Source organism: Haliotis rubra, unplaced genomic scaffold (assembly GCF_003918875.1).
Source record: "Haliotis rubra isolate DU_JTF1 unplaced genomic scaffold, ASM391887v1 Scf113, whole genome shotgun sequence".
NCBI classification, from domain to species: Eukaryota; Metazoa; Mollusca; class Gastropoda; order Lepetellida; family Haliotidae; genus Haliotis; species Haliotis rubra.
This window is the reverse complement of record NW_025765037.1, coordinates 694934-712474: the sequence shown is the minus strand read 5'-3', so window position 1 is coordinate 712474 and position 17541 is coordinate 694934. Positions and strand designations below refer to the sequence as shown.

The following is a 17541-nucleotide window of genomic DNA, read 5'->3' as shown; positions in this document are numbered from 1 at the left end:
CAAGGTAAATCCCTGACTATAACTAGTCCATGTAAAGCGTCACTTGCCAAAGGATGCCACTAGGCCCACTATGCAGGTTGTAGGGAATATATGATCTATGTTCCCCTCTATGTTCATATGCTCCAGGGGGATTCCAGTTTAGAATAGGTCTTCGTCAACAGAATAGGTCTCAGTAACCAATATAGGTTCTAAGAAGTAGATAATTGTATCGGGTGGTCAGACTGTTGATTGCATGTGTTCGTACTGCGATGGCAAAGATTGTTGCTCACTATATTGACCACTGGATTATCTAGTCCAGATCTGATCATAAACAGGCAGTTCATGCGAAAATATCGGGTTCATATTTTTCATACGATGTCCTAGGGCAAAATATCTCTTGTTATGGTGATGTGACGTTATGAACAGGGCTGTGACATCACGTTTCTTCTGTGACGTTGCGTTCCACATGCGATGATGGCGGGTAGCCAGCCTATGTTTGAAAGTAGATTTAGGTTTATTTTCCTCAATTTGACGACTTTTGTAATAAATAGAATATTATATTCGGGCCCATACCATATCATGCTATGTTTACAACACTCACGCCTAAATATCGGTATATCCCTCGCTCTCACTTGGGAAATACCATAATTTAGGCATACGTGTCGTAAACATGGTATGACATGGGCACACATATAATGTCCTGTATATGTTACTGGATTTCGGCATTAAAACAAACAACACAGAAACACTGTTTTCCTATGTTCAACAGGAGGCTTTCTGGCGTATTCCTGCACATCTGTCAGCATCAGATCTCAACAACATCATCGACGGTCTGGAGCTTGATGAAAATGGGGAGCCTTTGGCTGCAGATAAAATAAAACCAGTTCAGAAGGAGAAGGCGAAAAAACAGCGCAAGACAAAATCTGTTTCGGCTTCACAAAAGAAGGACATGGCAGAACAACAAAAGAAAGAGAAGATGCAGAAAAAAAAGGAAGAAAAGAAGAAGGCTCGTGACAGGATGCAAGCTCTGAAGGCTCTGGCCAAGCAGAGGAAGGATGGCAGGAAGAGGAAGAGGTGAGTCTCCTGTGGTGGATCAACAGGTCAAGATGGTTTAGTCAGTGAGTGGTGGATCAGTCAGTGAGTAGTTGGTGATGGTGGATCAGTCAGTGGGGGTGGATCAGTTATAGGGTGGGGTGGATCAGTGGATCAGTTGTAGGGTGGTGGGTGGGGGATGGATCAGTTGTAGGGTGGAGGATCAGTGGTGGAGGATTGGGGGTGGGTGGTGGTGGATCAGTTGTAGGGAGGTGAATCAGTGGGTGGGGAGTGGGATCAGTTGTAGGGTGGTGGATCAGTGGGTGGTGGTGGATCAGTGGGTGGGTGGTGGTGGATCTGTGGGTGGGGGTGGATCAGTTGTAGGGGTGGTGGATGGGGGTGGATCAGTGGGGGTGGTGGTGGATCAGTTGGTGGTGGTGATGGATCAGATGTGGGATCAGTTGGGGGTGATGGATCACTGAATGTTGAATCCCATTTCACTTCACACACTTGTCCGTGCATATTCTGGACCAAACACAGACACTTATCCAACTCATTCACTCATTCCCAAATTCACTCTCACTTATGTTACAGAATATAATCAAAATGTACACACTTCACATTATTTCCAGAAAAGATACCAATAACAGCTCAGAATCTGAGGAATCAGAGAAGGAAAATATTGGAGAGGACCATGATGAAGCTAACATGCTCAGTGACAACATTCAACAGACATCTGGAGCAAGGGAGGCAACTCTAACAAAGAAGAAGCCACGGATCAAGAAAGTGGTTCAGTCTGATAGTGACAGGTAATGCTCCCTAATAATATCAAGATATATTAACACTATTTCTGTATACATCATTTTGCAACATCTATTATCCTCTAGTGCATTGACACGTGAAGATCCGGGGTAGAATAGGTCTTCAGCAACCCATGCTTGCCACAAAAGGTCCTCTATTATCCTCTAGGATCGGGTGGTCAGGCTCGCATTAACTGACTCTACCCTTAAAGATCGAGGTTCATGCTGTTGATCTTCTGGTCAGACTTGATTATTTACAGACAATATAGCTGGAATATTGCTGAGTCAAAACAAAGGCACTCAAACTCACCTCTAGTGCATTGGATCAAAACTAGGCTTCTGCAACCAATGTTTGTCGAAAGATGCATCAAACAGGATGGTTGGTCAGCCTTGCTGACTTGGTTGACACATGTCGTCGTATCCCAATTGCATAGATCAATGATCATGCTGTTGATCACTAAATTGTCTTTTCCAGACTGAATTATTTACAGACCACCGCCATATAGCTGGAGTATTGATGATTGCAGTGTTAAACAACAACCAAACAAACTCTGAATTGTGTGTTCAGCAATGTTTCCTTCACATATTTCTTACTTTGTTCTGAAAAATCACTTCAGTTATTTACATTATTTTAAGTATTTTATCTTATGTTATGTATGTAATATTTTCTAGTTGAGCTTCCGTCAAAAGGCAGAAAGTATTATCATTGTCCTGAATGTTAAACAACCTTCCTTGTGTTTCCAGTGACGACAACCGATTGATAATTGCTGGCAGTGAAAACGACTTCTCTGATGGTAAAATGAATCAAGCAGACCCTCTGCAAAACGTCCTAAATTGTTTGACTCTGACAGTGAGGATGACTCTCAACCAGTTTCACAGCAGTCCGAGACCAGGACTTCTCCAGAGAAGCAGAACAAACTCTTCAACTCGGACAGCAGTGAAGACGAAGGCATGGACACTGTGGAACACTCTGATGCTGTGCGAGGCGACCGAGTGCAGACAGATGAATCTGGTGATGATGTTCCTTCAGCCTCCATTGCCAGCCAGATATCATCACACCTGGCCAATCATTCATTGAATTCGTCTCGGGTCACTGTTGATGACGAGGCGTCTGCTACCTCCTTGGCAGACGTGAAAGAAAAGCAGACGGTCAGGTCGGATGACTCGGACAGTGATGCTGCGTCTGTGGCTTCCTCGATAGTGCCCTTGCAGACAGGCAATAAGATTCAGGCAAATGGGTTTGATGATGACTCTGAGGCTTCTTCAATAATCAGCCAAAAGAAGGGGAGCAAACCGAGAACGAAGAAGAGCAGGAAATTAAACTCAGTTGATGACAAGTCTGGAGATGACTCAGGAGCTTCTTCTGCAACCTCACAGAAAAAGGGGAGGAAACAGATGAAGAAAAGTAAAAAATTAAACTTAAATGATGATAATGAAAAGTCAGATAGTGAATCTGAAGCTTTGGTAACCTTACAAACAAATACCAAAAAACATGCCTCAAAGAATCGCAAGATTCTATCAGATGATGATGACAATGAATCCATAGTCTCATCAATTAAGCCAGGAAGTGTCCAGAAAAAGTCTTCGAAACAGTCAGGAAGAAAAAAAAGAAAACCGACAACTGGTTTAGATTCTGACAATGAAGTTCTCTCAGCAGTAGAGAAGACTTCTGCTCAGAGGAAGCTAGTGGATTCAGACGGTGTGTCAGACTTGTCATCTTTGTCAAAAAGTGCAAAGAAAAAATCTGCTAAGAAACCGGGGAAGAAGAATGAAAGGGATGATTCCTCCAAGGAATCTAGAAAGACGCCAAAGTCAGCTAAGGGCAAGAAGGGGAAGAGTACAAAAACTTTGTTGCCAGAATCAGACCTGAAGAAGAAGACAACGAAATCTAAGCAAAAGAAAGCTGTCAGTGACAGTGAAGATGAACCCCTGGAGAAGTTCTCAACATCCAGAACCACCAAGACTGATAACTCCAGCTCTGAAGATGAACCTGTGTTAGCGTTACTCAAAGCTAAACCATCCCAAGTGAAGAGACAACACCCTGTTGACTCCAGCAGTGACGAAGAGGTGCTCGCTTCAGTGAAGAATCCTGAGAAACGCCAGCGTGTGACAGACTCAGATACGGAGATGATGTCGCCTCTCCAGCTGGCAGTGACCCCAACCCAGGATTCAACACAGGAGGTCACGCAGAAGGTTACACAGGATCCAAGGAAGCTGTTCGACTCGGATGATGACAGCAGTGATGACGAACCTCTCATCAACACAAAAAAAGACACAGGTGAGTTATCATGAACAATTGTATAGATATTTGTAAGTGGAAAATAGGCATGAATATCAGACGCATCTCCAGCCTTCATTTCATGACATTTGATTGGCTAAGCAAGAATTATTTTGTTTTCTGCCTTTGTTTCCATATACCAAAATTAAATTAGGTCAGACCCAGTAGCAAAGTGTTGTGTGGTCAGTCTCTCTGACTTGGTTGGTCCATGTCATTGTCTACCTGCAAAAGACATCCATCTGCCGATTAATTAAGTGATTGACTTTGCATCTATCAGAGGTCACTGTGTATAGTAAATAAAGGTGATTGGTTTATAGTTATGGGTTATTTGCAGCCATTTTTAATGAAGCAATATGTATCCTAGTGATGTATTCATACACACAGATTTTATGTGACCAGGCTGAATTTTGAAAGAGGTTTCAGTAAGAAAATGGAAACCTTTTTAACCAATCATATATTTGACAGATTGATGCAAATATTTCAGTGAAATATTTCTTTCAAATGTATGTACTTGTCCTGTGATCTACTAGCCCATTTACCTGTCAAGGATTGTGCTCCCAGCTCCCAGAGTTTTGCATAGACTGCATTTTGTAGCAGTCACAGGGAAAATGTATTTTGTTGGGATCACAATGTTTGTAGTGCAGAAACCTACACAATGTGGTTACAGATTGTTGTATATGGTGTTATGTTGTTGACAGACACGTTCCCGGCCACACTGTTGACTCAACCCGCTGGGGAGTCGGACTCCGATGTAGATGATCATGTTCCACTACGGAGAGTTCTCAAGAAGAAGCAGGTCATCGACAGTGATGATGATTGATCCAGTGTACAGAATTGTCTGATGTGATTGTGTCAGTGTACAGAATTGTCTGATGTGATTGTGTCATGTACAGAATTGTCTGATGTGATTGTGTCATGTACAGAATTGTCTGATGTGATTGTGTCATGTACAGTATTGTCTGATGTGATTGTGTCATGTACAGAATTGTCTGATGTGATTGTGTCATGTACAGAATTGTCTGATGTTATTGTGTCATGTACAGAATTGTCTGATGTGATTGTGTCATGTACAGAATTGTCTGATGTGATTGTGTTGTGTACAGTATTGTCTGATGTGATTGTGTCATGTACAGAATTGTCTGATGTGATTGTGTCGTGTACAGAATTGTCTGATGTGATTGTGTTGTGTACAGAATTGTCTGATGTGATTATTATGTGTGTACAGAATTGTCTGATGTGATTGTGTCATGTACAATTGTCTGATGCGATTGTGTCATGTACACTATTGTCAAGCTGTCTGATTGATTGTGTCGTGTTCACAGCCATGAATTGTCTGATGGGATTGTGTCATGTATAAAATTGTCTGATGGGATTGTGTCATGTACAGAATTGTCTGATGTGATTGTGTCATGTACAGAATTGTCTGATGTGATTGTGTCATGTACAGAATTGTCTGATGCGATTGTGTCATGTACGCTTTAACAACTAGGCCACCCCTCAGATAAAGGTCACTGTCTATGCAGTGCTCAGAATTGTGTGGTGTGACTGAGCCCTGCACTTAAAGTGCAACTCAGTTGCTTGTCTAGTCTGTGTCATGTGTCTGGCTTGACGCTGTGTCCAACTCACAGTTGTGTCATGTTTAGACTTGATTATTGACAGGCGGTCATGAAACCAATGGGACATTGCAGACAGCTGTATAAACAGCATTACTCCACAATTCACTGTACACAGCTGAACTTTCTCTTGTAATATATAAACGTACAGAATATATTTGAAGATCATATTACTACTGTATAATGGATGTCAGTTGCATGCTGTCTGTGTATGGAAGATGAATTTAAAGTTGGGAGGAACCCCAAAATCCATATTTTCTCAACTTCAGCAGTATTTTAATATTTTACAAAGTGCCAAATGAGACACAAAGCATTGTATGAAACTCGCAACAAGTTTGTACCAGACCACAGGGATGATTACTTTTATGACCTACTAGCCCCACTGAAAACCATCCAGTCCTATGAACATTATCTAAAATTATTTTTAATTAATATAACAGATATTTGATGAGCTTTATTTAAATGCACAACTTCCACAAGCTGATAACCTGTTGGACCCACATCAAGTCAACTGATCACAGTGTCACTGAGGGTAAAGATTACAGATGTCAGTATTCAAATATTAACCGGTCAGTCCAGAAAACATTTTTTGTGCCCAACACATAAAAAGTTCAACTGTTTGGGACGAATGGCTGCTTTTCCCGTACATTGTTCCTGTTATACAGACAAACTTTATGGATGAACAACTTCTTTATTCAGATGATGCAACGTTTCGATACAGATTCTTGTATCGCTGTTAAGCAAGTAAATTCCTGTCGTCAGTAATATATAAGTCTCTGCTTTTAGTCATAAAAGTGCGTTAAAATGTCACATTAGCTTCAGATTATAAGTTCAGTCTATATATATTTGGAATTTCCAGTTTTGGAATACACACTATGAATGTTTATGATAATTTCTGCACTGTTATATTGTGTATAATTTAGACGTTTAAGAGCGTTCAAAAGTGGTGTGCATTTTCTTTTGTTCAAATTGAAAATGTCTGAATGAGGTAAAAAAATATATAAAATATTTGATAAAAGTGAAATCTGATTGGCTTGTATTATTTATTTAGATTGGGCGGTCAAAGTTATTTTGACAAGTTTATTTCAAGGGAATCTCCTAATGAGTGGTTCATACAGGAAGATATTGTAGTGAGGTGAAATGTCTTGTTTTATGAGATTGAGTACCTTGTGGCCTCAGTTAATATGAGTTACAATGAGAATTCCAGGGAAGAATTTGTCACAAGGAACCCATGCATGGGGTAAGAACAAGGCTGATCAGATTATAGCTGGATATTTCATTCTGTCTGGTTTAGCTTCTGAAGAATGACTGAGTGTTCACTCACTGATTCAGTACCCATGAATTTTGTCGTAAGAGGCGTCCCACAGGATCAGGTAGTCAGGCTCGCTAACTTCGTCAAGTGATGTAATCGTATCCCGATTGCGTTGATCGATGCTCATAATGTTGATCACTGGATAATCTGGTCCAGACTTGATTATTTACAGACCACCACCATATAGCTGGGATATTGCTGAGTGTGTACTATGAGGATGTCATCTTGTAAAACTAAACTCACTCATTCAATTGCATAGATCGATGCTCATGATGTTGATCACTGGATAATCTGGTCCAGACTTGATTATTTACAGACCACCACCACATAGCTGGAATATTGCTGAGTGCGGCGTAAAACTAAACTCACTCTTTCAGTTGCATAGATCGATGCTCATGATGTTGATCACTGGATAATCTGGTCCAGACTCGATTATTTATAGACTGGCACCATATAGCTGGAATATTGCGGCATTAAACAGCAAACTAAATAAACCAGACTCAATGGCAGAATGGTAACACAATACAGTTTGTGTATTTAGGTAAAACTTCAGCCGTGAGTATATTTCAGTGGGATGTGTGGACTTCATGAGAGCACATTGATCAGATTTTAACCCTGGATATGTCCAGAATTCCAATTTAGGAAAAAGAATTTTTCTAAATTTCTTAAATTCTGAACTTAGAGTTATTTTAACTTTGTTTTTAAATAAAAAGCAAAAGTTACACCTCTTCCTCTATATTAGTTGATATAGAAAGGCTGAAAGGCAAGTACTTGTATCAGCTTAATTTCAGTAGAAACAATATGAGCACATATTTTGAGTATTGTAAAATATGGTATTTCTGCTGCATTTATATAGACAAGAGGGCCTATGAGTACGTGCAGAAAATCTCTGATGACTAAAACATGATGTACTGGTTTTATTATGAAGTAGGTTATATTGTATTCTTCCAGTGTTTTGTACATGTTAAGCAATAGTAATTCCAGACAGTTTCACACAGTTGGTAGCCATGTTTCATTAGGTCTGCCGTGTTGTCTGTACACGGACAGATCCACTGCTGCCACGATGGTTGCTAAACCACATTATCTTCACATCATATAAAGTTATGTATAAATTATGAATGTATGGAATAAATAAAGTGCTATCAATCTTTTTTTTCTTCCTGTAATTTAATTATTCACATGTGACAGTCCCTCCATGGTCTAGTGGACCTGCTGGAGAGCGACAGGTCAGAGGTGCGTTTCACCCAAATATACTGACGGAAACAAATAAATGAAAACATGACGTTCTTTTAATATTTTCCAGTTTTCATCACCAGCTTTGAATAGTGCTGTGGGGAGGAATCTGATAAATGAATAAAGGAACACAGCCATGAAGTGTTGTCCCCTTATTTGTTTCCTTCAGTATATGTTAGAAGATGGTACTTGTTGTCATTCTGCCTGGTGCTTGACATGAAGGGGTTGAAACTGTACTGGATGGCATGGTGTCAGTATAGTCATATAGATGGAATATTGCAGAGAGTGGGGCTACACAAGTAAGAGACAAAATACATGGGTTGTCTGGCTCAGACCAGAGTGATCACATACATCAAAATAGGTAATAGTTTCCAGTTTCCTCAGTGCGGTGTGATTTGTATATACTGGAATGTTTGTCACGATTATATGGAAGCGAGAGGCTCATGACTTGCTGTTTCAAAGTCGTAATGCATTTGGCAAATATTCCCAGATCAAGTCTTGGGGAGTGAGCGAGTTTGGTTTTACGCCGCTTGTAGCAATATTCCAGCAATATCGTAGTGGGGGAGACCAGAAATGGGCTTCACACATTGTACCCATGTGGGGATTCGAACCCGGGCCTTCGGCATGACGTGCAAACACTTTAACCACTGGGCTACCCCACCGCCCCTAGTGGAGTGATTCTAGTTTTATGCCGCTTGTTGCTGCATTTCAGATTCCAACCCTTGATCATAGCTATCCTGCTCATGCTGTTATCACTGAATTGTCTGGTCAGACTCGATTATTTACAGACCGCCGCCATATAGCTGGAATATTGCTGAGTGCGGCGTAAAACTAAACTCACTCACTCTGCCATGTCCAAGGGAGGTAACTCATCCAAATGTAACTTAGACAACAACCTCAGTTTTGGTGGGGCATACCGTGTTGCCTGCAGTGGCACAAACTCCCTTATACAGAAATCACTATATATACAACAACAAGATGATGTAAGAGGTGGCTAATCAGGTGTCTGGCTTGCTGACTTGGTAGACACATTGTGTAGATCAGTGCTCATGATGTTCATCACTGGATTTTCCAAACTTGATTATTTACAGACCGCCCATATAGCTGGATTATTGCTGAACGCGGTATTAAACCACAAACAAAAACCTGTTGACATGTTTGCTGGCTGGCATCTTCCTCCCTCCATCACGAGATATTTCAAAACAAAACAGAAGCTGTAATATTCAAACAGTTCAATTTTTTTATTCATGATTTTGGCAACACATTTTTACAGCTTTTGTCAACTGGAAAATACCATACACTTGGAGAGTCTGGATCAGTTCATAAAGCGAAGTGAACCACACTCTTCTTATAAATGAAAACAATCAAAAAAACTTTCCAACAAGTTACTGAATATATTATAATTGTATACTCAACTTTATATAGTGAAGTGGGCAAACCAAGTCATGTGACCAGAAGACGAATACTGAAAGAAGTAACAATACTTGATATGTGACAGCCCTGAATAATGAAGATGTGCCCGTGTGGGATTTTAAGCAATGAAAATGACATCTACTTTTACCCATCAGAAAAATTGTGAATTTTGGTTCTATTCATTCGTAAATATGATTAAGGTTGTCATTGAAAAAGTAAAAAAATAATTTAGGGGCACCTCGCTTTCAGGGAAATAAAATGATATTCAGGTCATCCAACATGAGTGCCACGATTGGCTAGTTGATGGTCACATGACAACCTTTACCCAATCACTGTGCTTGACCATGTACGCTATTGCAGTAATAGCATGATGCTGTGGCAACCTACAGGCCATTGAATAATGGGTAGAATTTCACAGGTTTCCAATAATACTTGTGGAAATCACTTTTTACTGTACTACAACACTGTCAATACTTACATATCTTTTATATTTTCACAAACTATATATAGTATCCCATATATTCAGACAGAGGGAAAATAGGATCACCTGGATGTTGAACATGTCACATGTACCATAAAATACACCAAGTCTCAAAATATATTTTCCTAACAAATATACAAGTCTATCAGCAACTCACAAGACAACAGAATTTTTTTTTTATTACTGCGGTGTAAACTTTGTATCAAAAAATTATGTTCACAGACAGTAAGAAAAATATAGAATTATATAAGGACTTTACAGAAGGAATCGTATTGCTTTGATTGGAAATTCATTGCACTTAAAACTTACAATCATTGTTGTCAGCAAAATACTGAATAAATTGCACTTTGTCCTTGCACACCATCCGTGACATTCAAAATGGGAAAAAATAATGAATTATTGTTTCATTTTTTTCATGATGTTTTCTTGAATACTGGCTTCCAATGAAGAAACGAAGAAACGAAATGCTGATCACCTGTGATAATGTTGGCCCTAACGCCAAAGATGTCTCACAAAGAAGCAAAACCAAAAAATAGAAAAGAGAAAGAAATATTTATATTATCTTTTGACTTCAGTAAATAAGCATTACACTGAATGACGTCAATGTGTAATTCCTCCGAACATTATTATCGCTTGGTCTAGCTGATCATCATACTGTCTACCCTACATAATCGTACCTTCCACCACGACTGCCTTCAAATCACATTTTCTGGTACCAGTTAATTATCACAGAAATGCTAGCCCTTTCGACTCCAAGGTTTGGGAACTAAGGGAGGTAACTATCCTGTGGGACTCCATGGAAATAATCATGGCTTTTCTCAATTTTGGAAAGGCTAGGTGGAATCTAATGTGACACAAAATGGTTCATATTCACGAGGAATCGCTGCCAGAGAGGAATATAATGCTCCAAATGTTCGTACTAGATGGGAATCCTCTAATATTGAAGAGATAATAGGGAAAACAAAATAGTATAACACGTATGAGGTAGCAAACAGTCTCCCTACTACAAGAGAGAATACAGACAAGACTAGGGATTTCACATGTTGATACCATTCCTGTATTCAATCGGATCCTACTTTGACGCGAACTTTACAAAACTCAGCATCTCAAAAATCGTTATAACTAGGAGGCCTTGCATAAAGCTTCAAGCCCCAACTGACTAGATTCATCTGTGTCTAACAAAAATTGGTTGCAGAAATATGACTTCGAGCCCTTCAGGTAGGTCTAAGGGAGACAACCCTGAGATAAAGGGAAGTAACTCCTATATGGATGATGGTTAAGCTATGAGTAACTTGAATAATAAATCAACATAGCACTCTGTGGTTGGTTCCAGCACCAAAACTGCATTTCTATAGTAAGACAACAATACACAAACAGAGTCTAGCTGGAACAGCATACACTACAGTCAACACTCCAACATGGACAAAACCCTGATTAGTTGAAGCTAACTCCCACACACATAAGGTAAAATGAAAACAAACGAAACTTCACACAATATGTTCAGTAAATAAACTGCACCAATGGTCAAGCACAGTGCATATTCTTTTTTTATTTGTTTTTTTTCATCATTTTTTGTCAACCATCATTATCCACATAAATAATGTTTTCATGAGAGCTTCGTATATTCCCACAGATACGGTTGTGCGGTTTGTACAGGCGTACTACACTGCCCTATGTCCCACACTGTCACTGAGCCGAGGTGGAAGCCATCACTTCGTCACTGTATACAATTCATGTATGGAAGTGCAAATAATGCTGGCTAATTTGGGGAATATTTTGACCTTGCCTGCTTTCACCCTTTTGTGACATAGTGGCACACACGAGCATTGTAGGACGCTGTATTCACAAGAATTCTTTACACATGGTCCTTCTTATACTTAGCGTATTCCCATTCCACAAACTTCAGTCGATATCCTAAAAAGACACAAAAATTTGAAAAAAATCCAGTTTTTCCAGCAATTTATGAAAGAAATGTTTGTCACCAAATCACTCATATTCTATAATAATCAAATTGGGAAAATTCTGCAAGAGATATATTGAGGAACAATTATCAGATACAGAGAAAAATATTATGTCTCCTGCTGTTTCAAGACTACGTATCTGACAAATTATGGCTTTTTAGAATGTTTTCTCCTTATAAATGTTCCCTTTACACTTTTACAAACATTTCCCAACTTACAAAACACACTTCTCTCATGCTAACTTATGACACATTTTATCGTTAACAAAACAAGAAACTATATTCAACTGGATTGGGCTCCATCTGACCGAAAATGACAGGCCAGGCTTCTGGTATTGCGATGAAAAACTTAAAGATACAGGACGGCATCTTGACTGGAGGACGAGAAATGTGGCAGCGGATGGTTCTCAAGATCAACTTGGGTGTTCGGTAACACCTTATCTCACAGTACGGAAATCTCGTATCCCCTTCCCCACCCACCCCCTGGCGCCGTCATCTCGGGTCAGAGAGAAGCCGATTGGCCGCAGCCATGTAATATCGTGACAAGAAAACAACACCCGCAAACAAGGAAGATAAGTATTGCAAACACAATATTGCATGAAGAGAACAATTATGCTAGGATGAATATTTCAATACCCTTATTACATTGTCTGTACATACCGTGTGACCAGACTAACCAAAAAAATATTGCGTTTCTTGTCCAAGTTAGTCTAGAGTGTCATTCCGTCTATCTGCATGGCCATTTAACACTGTCTGTTGAATACACTGTACCTGAACAATACCCTGACTGGGCTGACTTCTAGCTGAATGTTGGAATGTATCAATCAGATAGCTATCGGCAATTTGTTGCATTTGGATTAAGAACTGGCTTACAGACTATTTATGATTATATATACCTCTCAAAAGTTGGATAATATGCATGAGTGTTTACAAATGAATAAGTACTACATATGATAATGATTATGATAATACTCTTTCAAAAGGGAAAAAAAACAAAATCAATTTGGCAAATGGGTAAATGATAATACAAACTCTACAAAATCTCTACTGATCGGAGAATAACATCATCACATGAAAATCCACATAAAAAACTAAATTAATGTCATTCTAAATCATCTGTTTAACTATTGACTTCTTTTACAATAAATAAATATCTTTTATGAAAAAGAATATAGAATATATATATAAATTTCATATTCTTCAATGATTTTATAATTTCTTTATAAAAAATCTCTCGTAATCACCTTCTACCAATCTGTCCTTAACGAAAATACATTTCGCTAATTAGTCAATTGTCCAATCAACCAATCAGGTGTTAAGTACATTATTGTTAGCTCAAATTATTGCCTGGTACCAGGCTGGAAAACAGGAGCGAGCAAGCATTCATTAGTAAGGAGCAAATTTAGGTCGCTCTGCTTTCTTCATTGTGTTAGCTGTCACCCCAACCCTCATTTTGGGCATGAGATTTTTTCGATCGGCACTTGCATCCAAAACGCCCATATTTAGGCCTAGCATTGGCACTGGTTTCATCAGCTGACTCAGCGGAATTGCCAAGGGAGCATGGGATTGAACAGAGGTCAAGGATGAGGTTGTTGGGTTCGAGGTCGGGTCAAGGGTCAAGGTCTTATGCATTTCCATGCTGAAGAGAAAAAGGGAGGGAAAAAAGTATTAGACAAAAACACAGTCCACAAACCCACCACTACAAGAACATACATACATTTACATACAATGCCACAAAAATTACTGCCCTGCAAAGACTGTTAATGTGCTAGAGAGGGAGGAGGTTAATTTTTGGAAAGTGACGAAGCATTGTTTTTGCGTGTTTGAAAGGATGATATTCAAAATGATGCCAAAGGGCCAGTACGGCAAGGGACCACATCCACAAAGCGATGCTAAGGCTATCCGAAGCCTAAACTCTAAAGCTACGACAGCAACATGAAAGCAATGTGAAAGTGAATCCTAACAGATCGCATGAATTTAATAGAAAGTGTCCAAAGTGTGTACCGTGAGGTCTGTAGAGAATTAATGACTTGCTGTCGTATGAGGACATTTTACGCATCAATGCCAAATTTAGATCATATTCAGCTCTCAAGATTTGTTTTGTTTCCATATTCAGAGGTGAAATTTTGATGGGCAAATCCAAAAATCAGTCTTTGCAGAGGGAAATAAATAAACTGTTAGTGGTGACTTTACAAAAATATTGTGTATATTGAAAGAAGTAATGTGCAATTGTATATATCAATAACTAAAAGAGATTCTATATGTATTAAAATTAATATTAATTTGAATATGAAAGATAATCCTGTTCATAGAGCACCCATTCACCATTATGGATTAAGTGATGTAAGAGTATAGCAATCTTTTGTTAACCAGCTGTGACAGGCTATAGGCAAACTTACGCACAATAAATAAACATAAAATACAGCAAAACACCATGTATATAAACAAAAGAACACATTAAGCTGGGAGGCTTGTAAACCTGCAAAATAAACAATTCATGCTGTAAAATAACAGAAAAAAACCGATTACCGAAAAAATACAGCAGGGTTTCAAAATACATAAGCTGCTTGTAAACATTTACTCTCAATTTGTCCAAAAACTTCAAAATGATCAGCCAAAAATATTCTTGATTTTTGCCCAAAGATGAAATGTGTTTTGTTGAACCACTGTGATCAAAACAGTTTCAAACAATTTGAAGTTCAATTATTTTTTCAGCAAAGCAGAATTTTAATTTGGTTTTGAAAGGAGTTATGTCTCAGGCTATTAGTAATCCGTTATTACAGAAAGCTTTGGAAGAGGTACTGCTCGACAACACTATTATTTACATCAAGGCAAAACCATGCAGTCTGATACAAATTAATTGGAAGGTAGCTAAATGCTAGTCAGGGGAGAGGGAGGAATTCCGAGAGTAGTCGACACAATCAAGTTAGCCCTTATCTAGTAAACCAGACACTTGAGCTTCTATTCTATCTAGGATAAACACTGTTTATAACTGTTTATTCCTAACAGTCCTATTTGTCCACGCATGAGTTTCTGTGGTGATGCAGCCGTGGTCACAATGCATGAAAACTCTACAATACGTACAAGACAAATTCACACATGGCACAAGGGAGGCAATCCATTCAACAGCCAAATTATCTCCCCTTGGCAACGATTTCAAAGGACTTGAATTTCAATATTTGATTTCAAGTTATAGATAGAAAAACACGACAATGATAAATTCAACCTTTATTTCATAATGTGTATATTTCCGGTTTACAATTGTCATGATTGCAGAAATGTGCATCTGACACGTATATGAAAAATGTATTTCCATGCGTGCAATATAGGCCTCAAATGGTGCATACGACTTGATTGTTGTATGTGAAAGACATGAATAAGAATCTCAATTTGCAATATGCATGCATGACATTGACAGAAGTTCTAGATAAAAAAAACATTCACTAGACATGCCTGTAGAGGTGAACAGCTGATCACCAGAGATTCATGCTTCTAACACTAACTGGTCAGTAAGTAAAACCTAACACAGTTCCAAATAAGATTTGAGCAATATTCTTTTGCTTCTATATAAGTATGGATACATATATTTAAAAGCACAACAACAGTGAGCATGACAAGCTTCGTTACAGATTTATCCGATCATCTTGCAAGCAACTGAATCAAATTGCAGAAAGTAAAACTTTGCACGTAGCAAAATCATGAAACTGAAAATAATTCACAATTCATTCCAAACGTATTAATATATTAACAGAATTGACCTCATTTTATAGAATTAGCCTGCAGACTTTTCACAAATTTGTGAATTATCATTAATAAATATTTCTCATGCATTCCTGTTTTCTCTAATGTGTTTGTCGTTTGAGAGCTGAGACAATTATCTTGTGTTTTTGATGAATCAAAAGTGAATACTTTTGTTCTCTAGTAAATGTAATTTGTGTTTCTCAACAGATCAATCTGTTCCTTAGTTTTGAACAATTATTTCAGCAGTTGAAACGATTACGGATCTCTAGTACAATGTCTCTCTTGCTCTGAACGTGTGATAGCTTATTACCTTGAACCAATTCACTTGCTTGCAAGTGAAAGATCGTGGTATTATGTCATCAGACAATAAATTGAGTATTCCATGTTTGAGCAAACAACAAAAAGATCACAGAGTTCTCTGTACTGAGTCAATGGTTTACATTTAACTCCAATAAATACGCACAATCACTACAAGTATATACACTCACAACAAAACACATCCACATTTGTTTTTTTATAAATATGTAGTGATTTGATCAAGTCCATTTTTGTTAAAAGTGCCTGCTTACAAGACAAACTAGAAACTTAAAAACAAAAAATAAATATGTAAATAAGTTACAAATACAAGCTTTTAAAAAAAATATACACCAACATAAAAAGTCTGAAACTACAGAAAAAAAACAACAACAGCAGTTTCACAAGTAGTCACAATAAGACATTTCAGCATGCAGTGGAGAAGAGCTAGACATGGCCTGAACTACGAAAGCGGAAAACACCACGATCAACAACCAAATGGGCATGTCTGCCTATGAACTACTGAGGCAGCTTATGCAGTAGCCTGCGTATAGCCGGTGCGTACACGGTGTACACAGCTAGGGAGCAAGTCTAGTGCTGGATCACATGTACTCAACATTCACCTATGGCCCGTGGAATAGAAGCAATATGAAGTCTGTACCAACCTTGTGTTGATGAGGTATTGCGCCAGGCCAATTGTTTCTGGCGCCCCCGAGATCGTCACTTTCCGATCCGCAGATCCTTCTTCTGCATTGGAAATTTTAATGGTAGCACCCCGACAGTTGCCTGTAAGTAAGGAAGCGGTGTCATGCTTGGTTCTGTGGACTGGTGGAGAGGGTTCTTAACTAGGAGGTCTATATTCCAGCTAACGGCATTATCTGGTTGCCTGTTAGACTAGGTTTATATTGGAGCTATTGGTATTATCTGGTTGCCTGTTAAACACTGAGTGAGGAAGGCTTGTTACGCTTTTAGCCATTTTCCAGCCATATCATGGCGAAGGACTCCAGAAATAGGCTTCACATGTTGTAACTATGTGGAGAATTGAACCTGGGTTTTCGACGTGATGAGAAAGTGCATTAACCATTAGGCTACCCAGCTACCCCAAGCAGTGAGTGAGTTGGGTTCCAAGCTGCCTTGACAGTATTTCAGCTACATAGAGAATCCTAGCTGAGTGTTAGGATTCAGGGAAAAAACCACCGAGGAATGAAAAATCAGTCGAGTGAGTAAGGTTGCCACTTTAAGCCATACTCAAACAATAGTATGGCACAGGCACATCAGAAATGGAATCAAACTTGGACTTAAGGCATAACAAGCAAATGGTTTTACCACCAGGCTACCTCATCCTACCAGACCCGATATATCAAGTGAGTGAGTGAGTATGGTTTAACACCGCTTTTAGCAATAT

At 38.9% G+C, this 17541-nt stretch overlaps 2 protein-coding genes across 14 annotated transcripts in view; one reads left to right on the top strand and one right to left on the bottom strand.

The window, feature by feature from the left end:
- LOC124291248 (protein timeless homolog) overlaps positions 1-5286 on the top strand; it is an 86030-nt gene extending 80744 nt beyond the window's left edge. The window contains 5 exon segments of the mRNA XM_046728192.1: positions 749-1053; positions 1644-1820; positions 2556-2862; positions 2865-4089; positions 4788-5286. Of these exon segments, the coding sequence (XP_046584148.1) occupies positions 749-1053; positions 1644-1820; positions 2556-2862; positions 2865-4089; positions 4788-4909 (2136 nt within the window). The 3' untranslated portion in view covers positions 4910-5286.
- A 4183-nt stretch (positions 5287-9469) lies between these two features.
- LOC124291154 (poly(rC)-binding protein 3-like) overlaps positions 9470-17541 on the bottom strand; it is a 380920-nt gene continuing 372848 nt past the window's right edge. For 12 of the 13 annotated variants that reach the window (XM_046728080.1, XM_046728097.1, XM_046728151.1 and 9 more), the window contains 2 exons: positions 16802-16922; positions 9470-13740 (listed from right to left, as the gene is read on the bottom strand). In XM_046728080.1, the coding sequence (XP_046584036.1) occupies positions 16898-16922 (25 nt within the window). In that variant the 3' untranslated portion in view covers positions 9470-13740; positions 16802-16897. The remainder of the gene's footprint in view (positions 13741-16801; positions 16923-17541) is intronic. The other variant, XM_046728129.1, reaches the window with a different exon arrangement.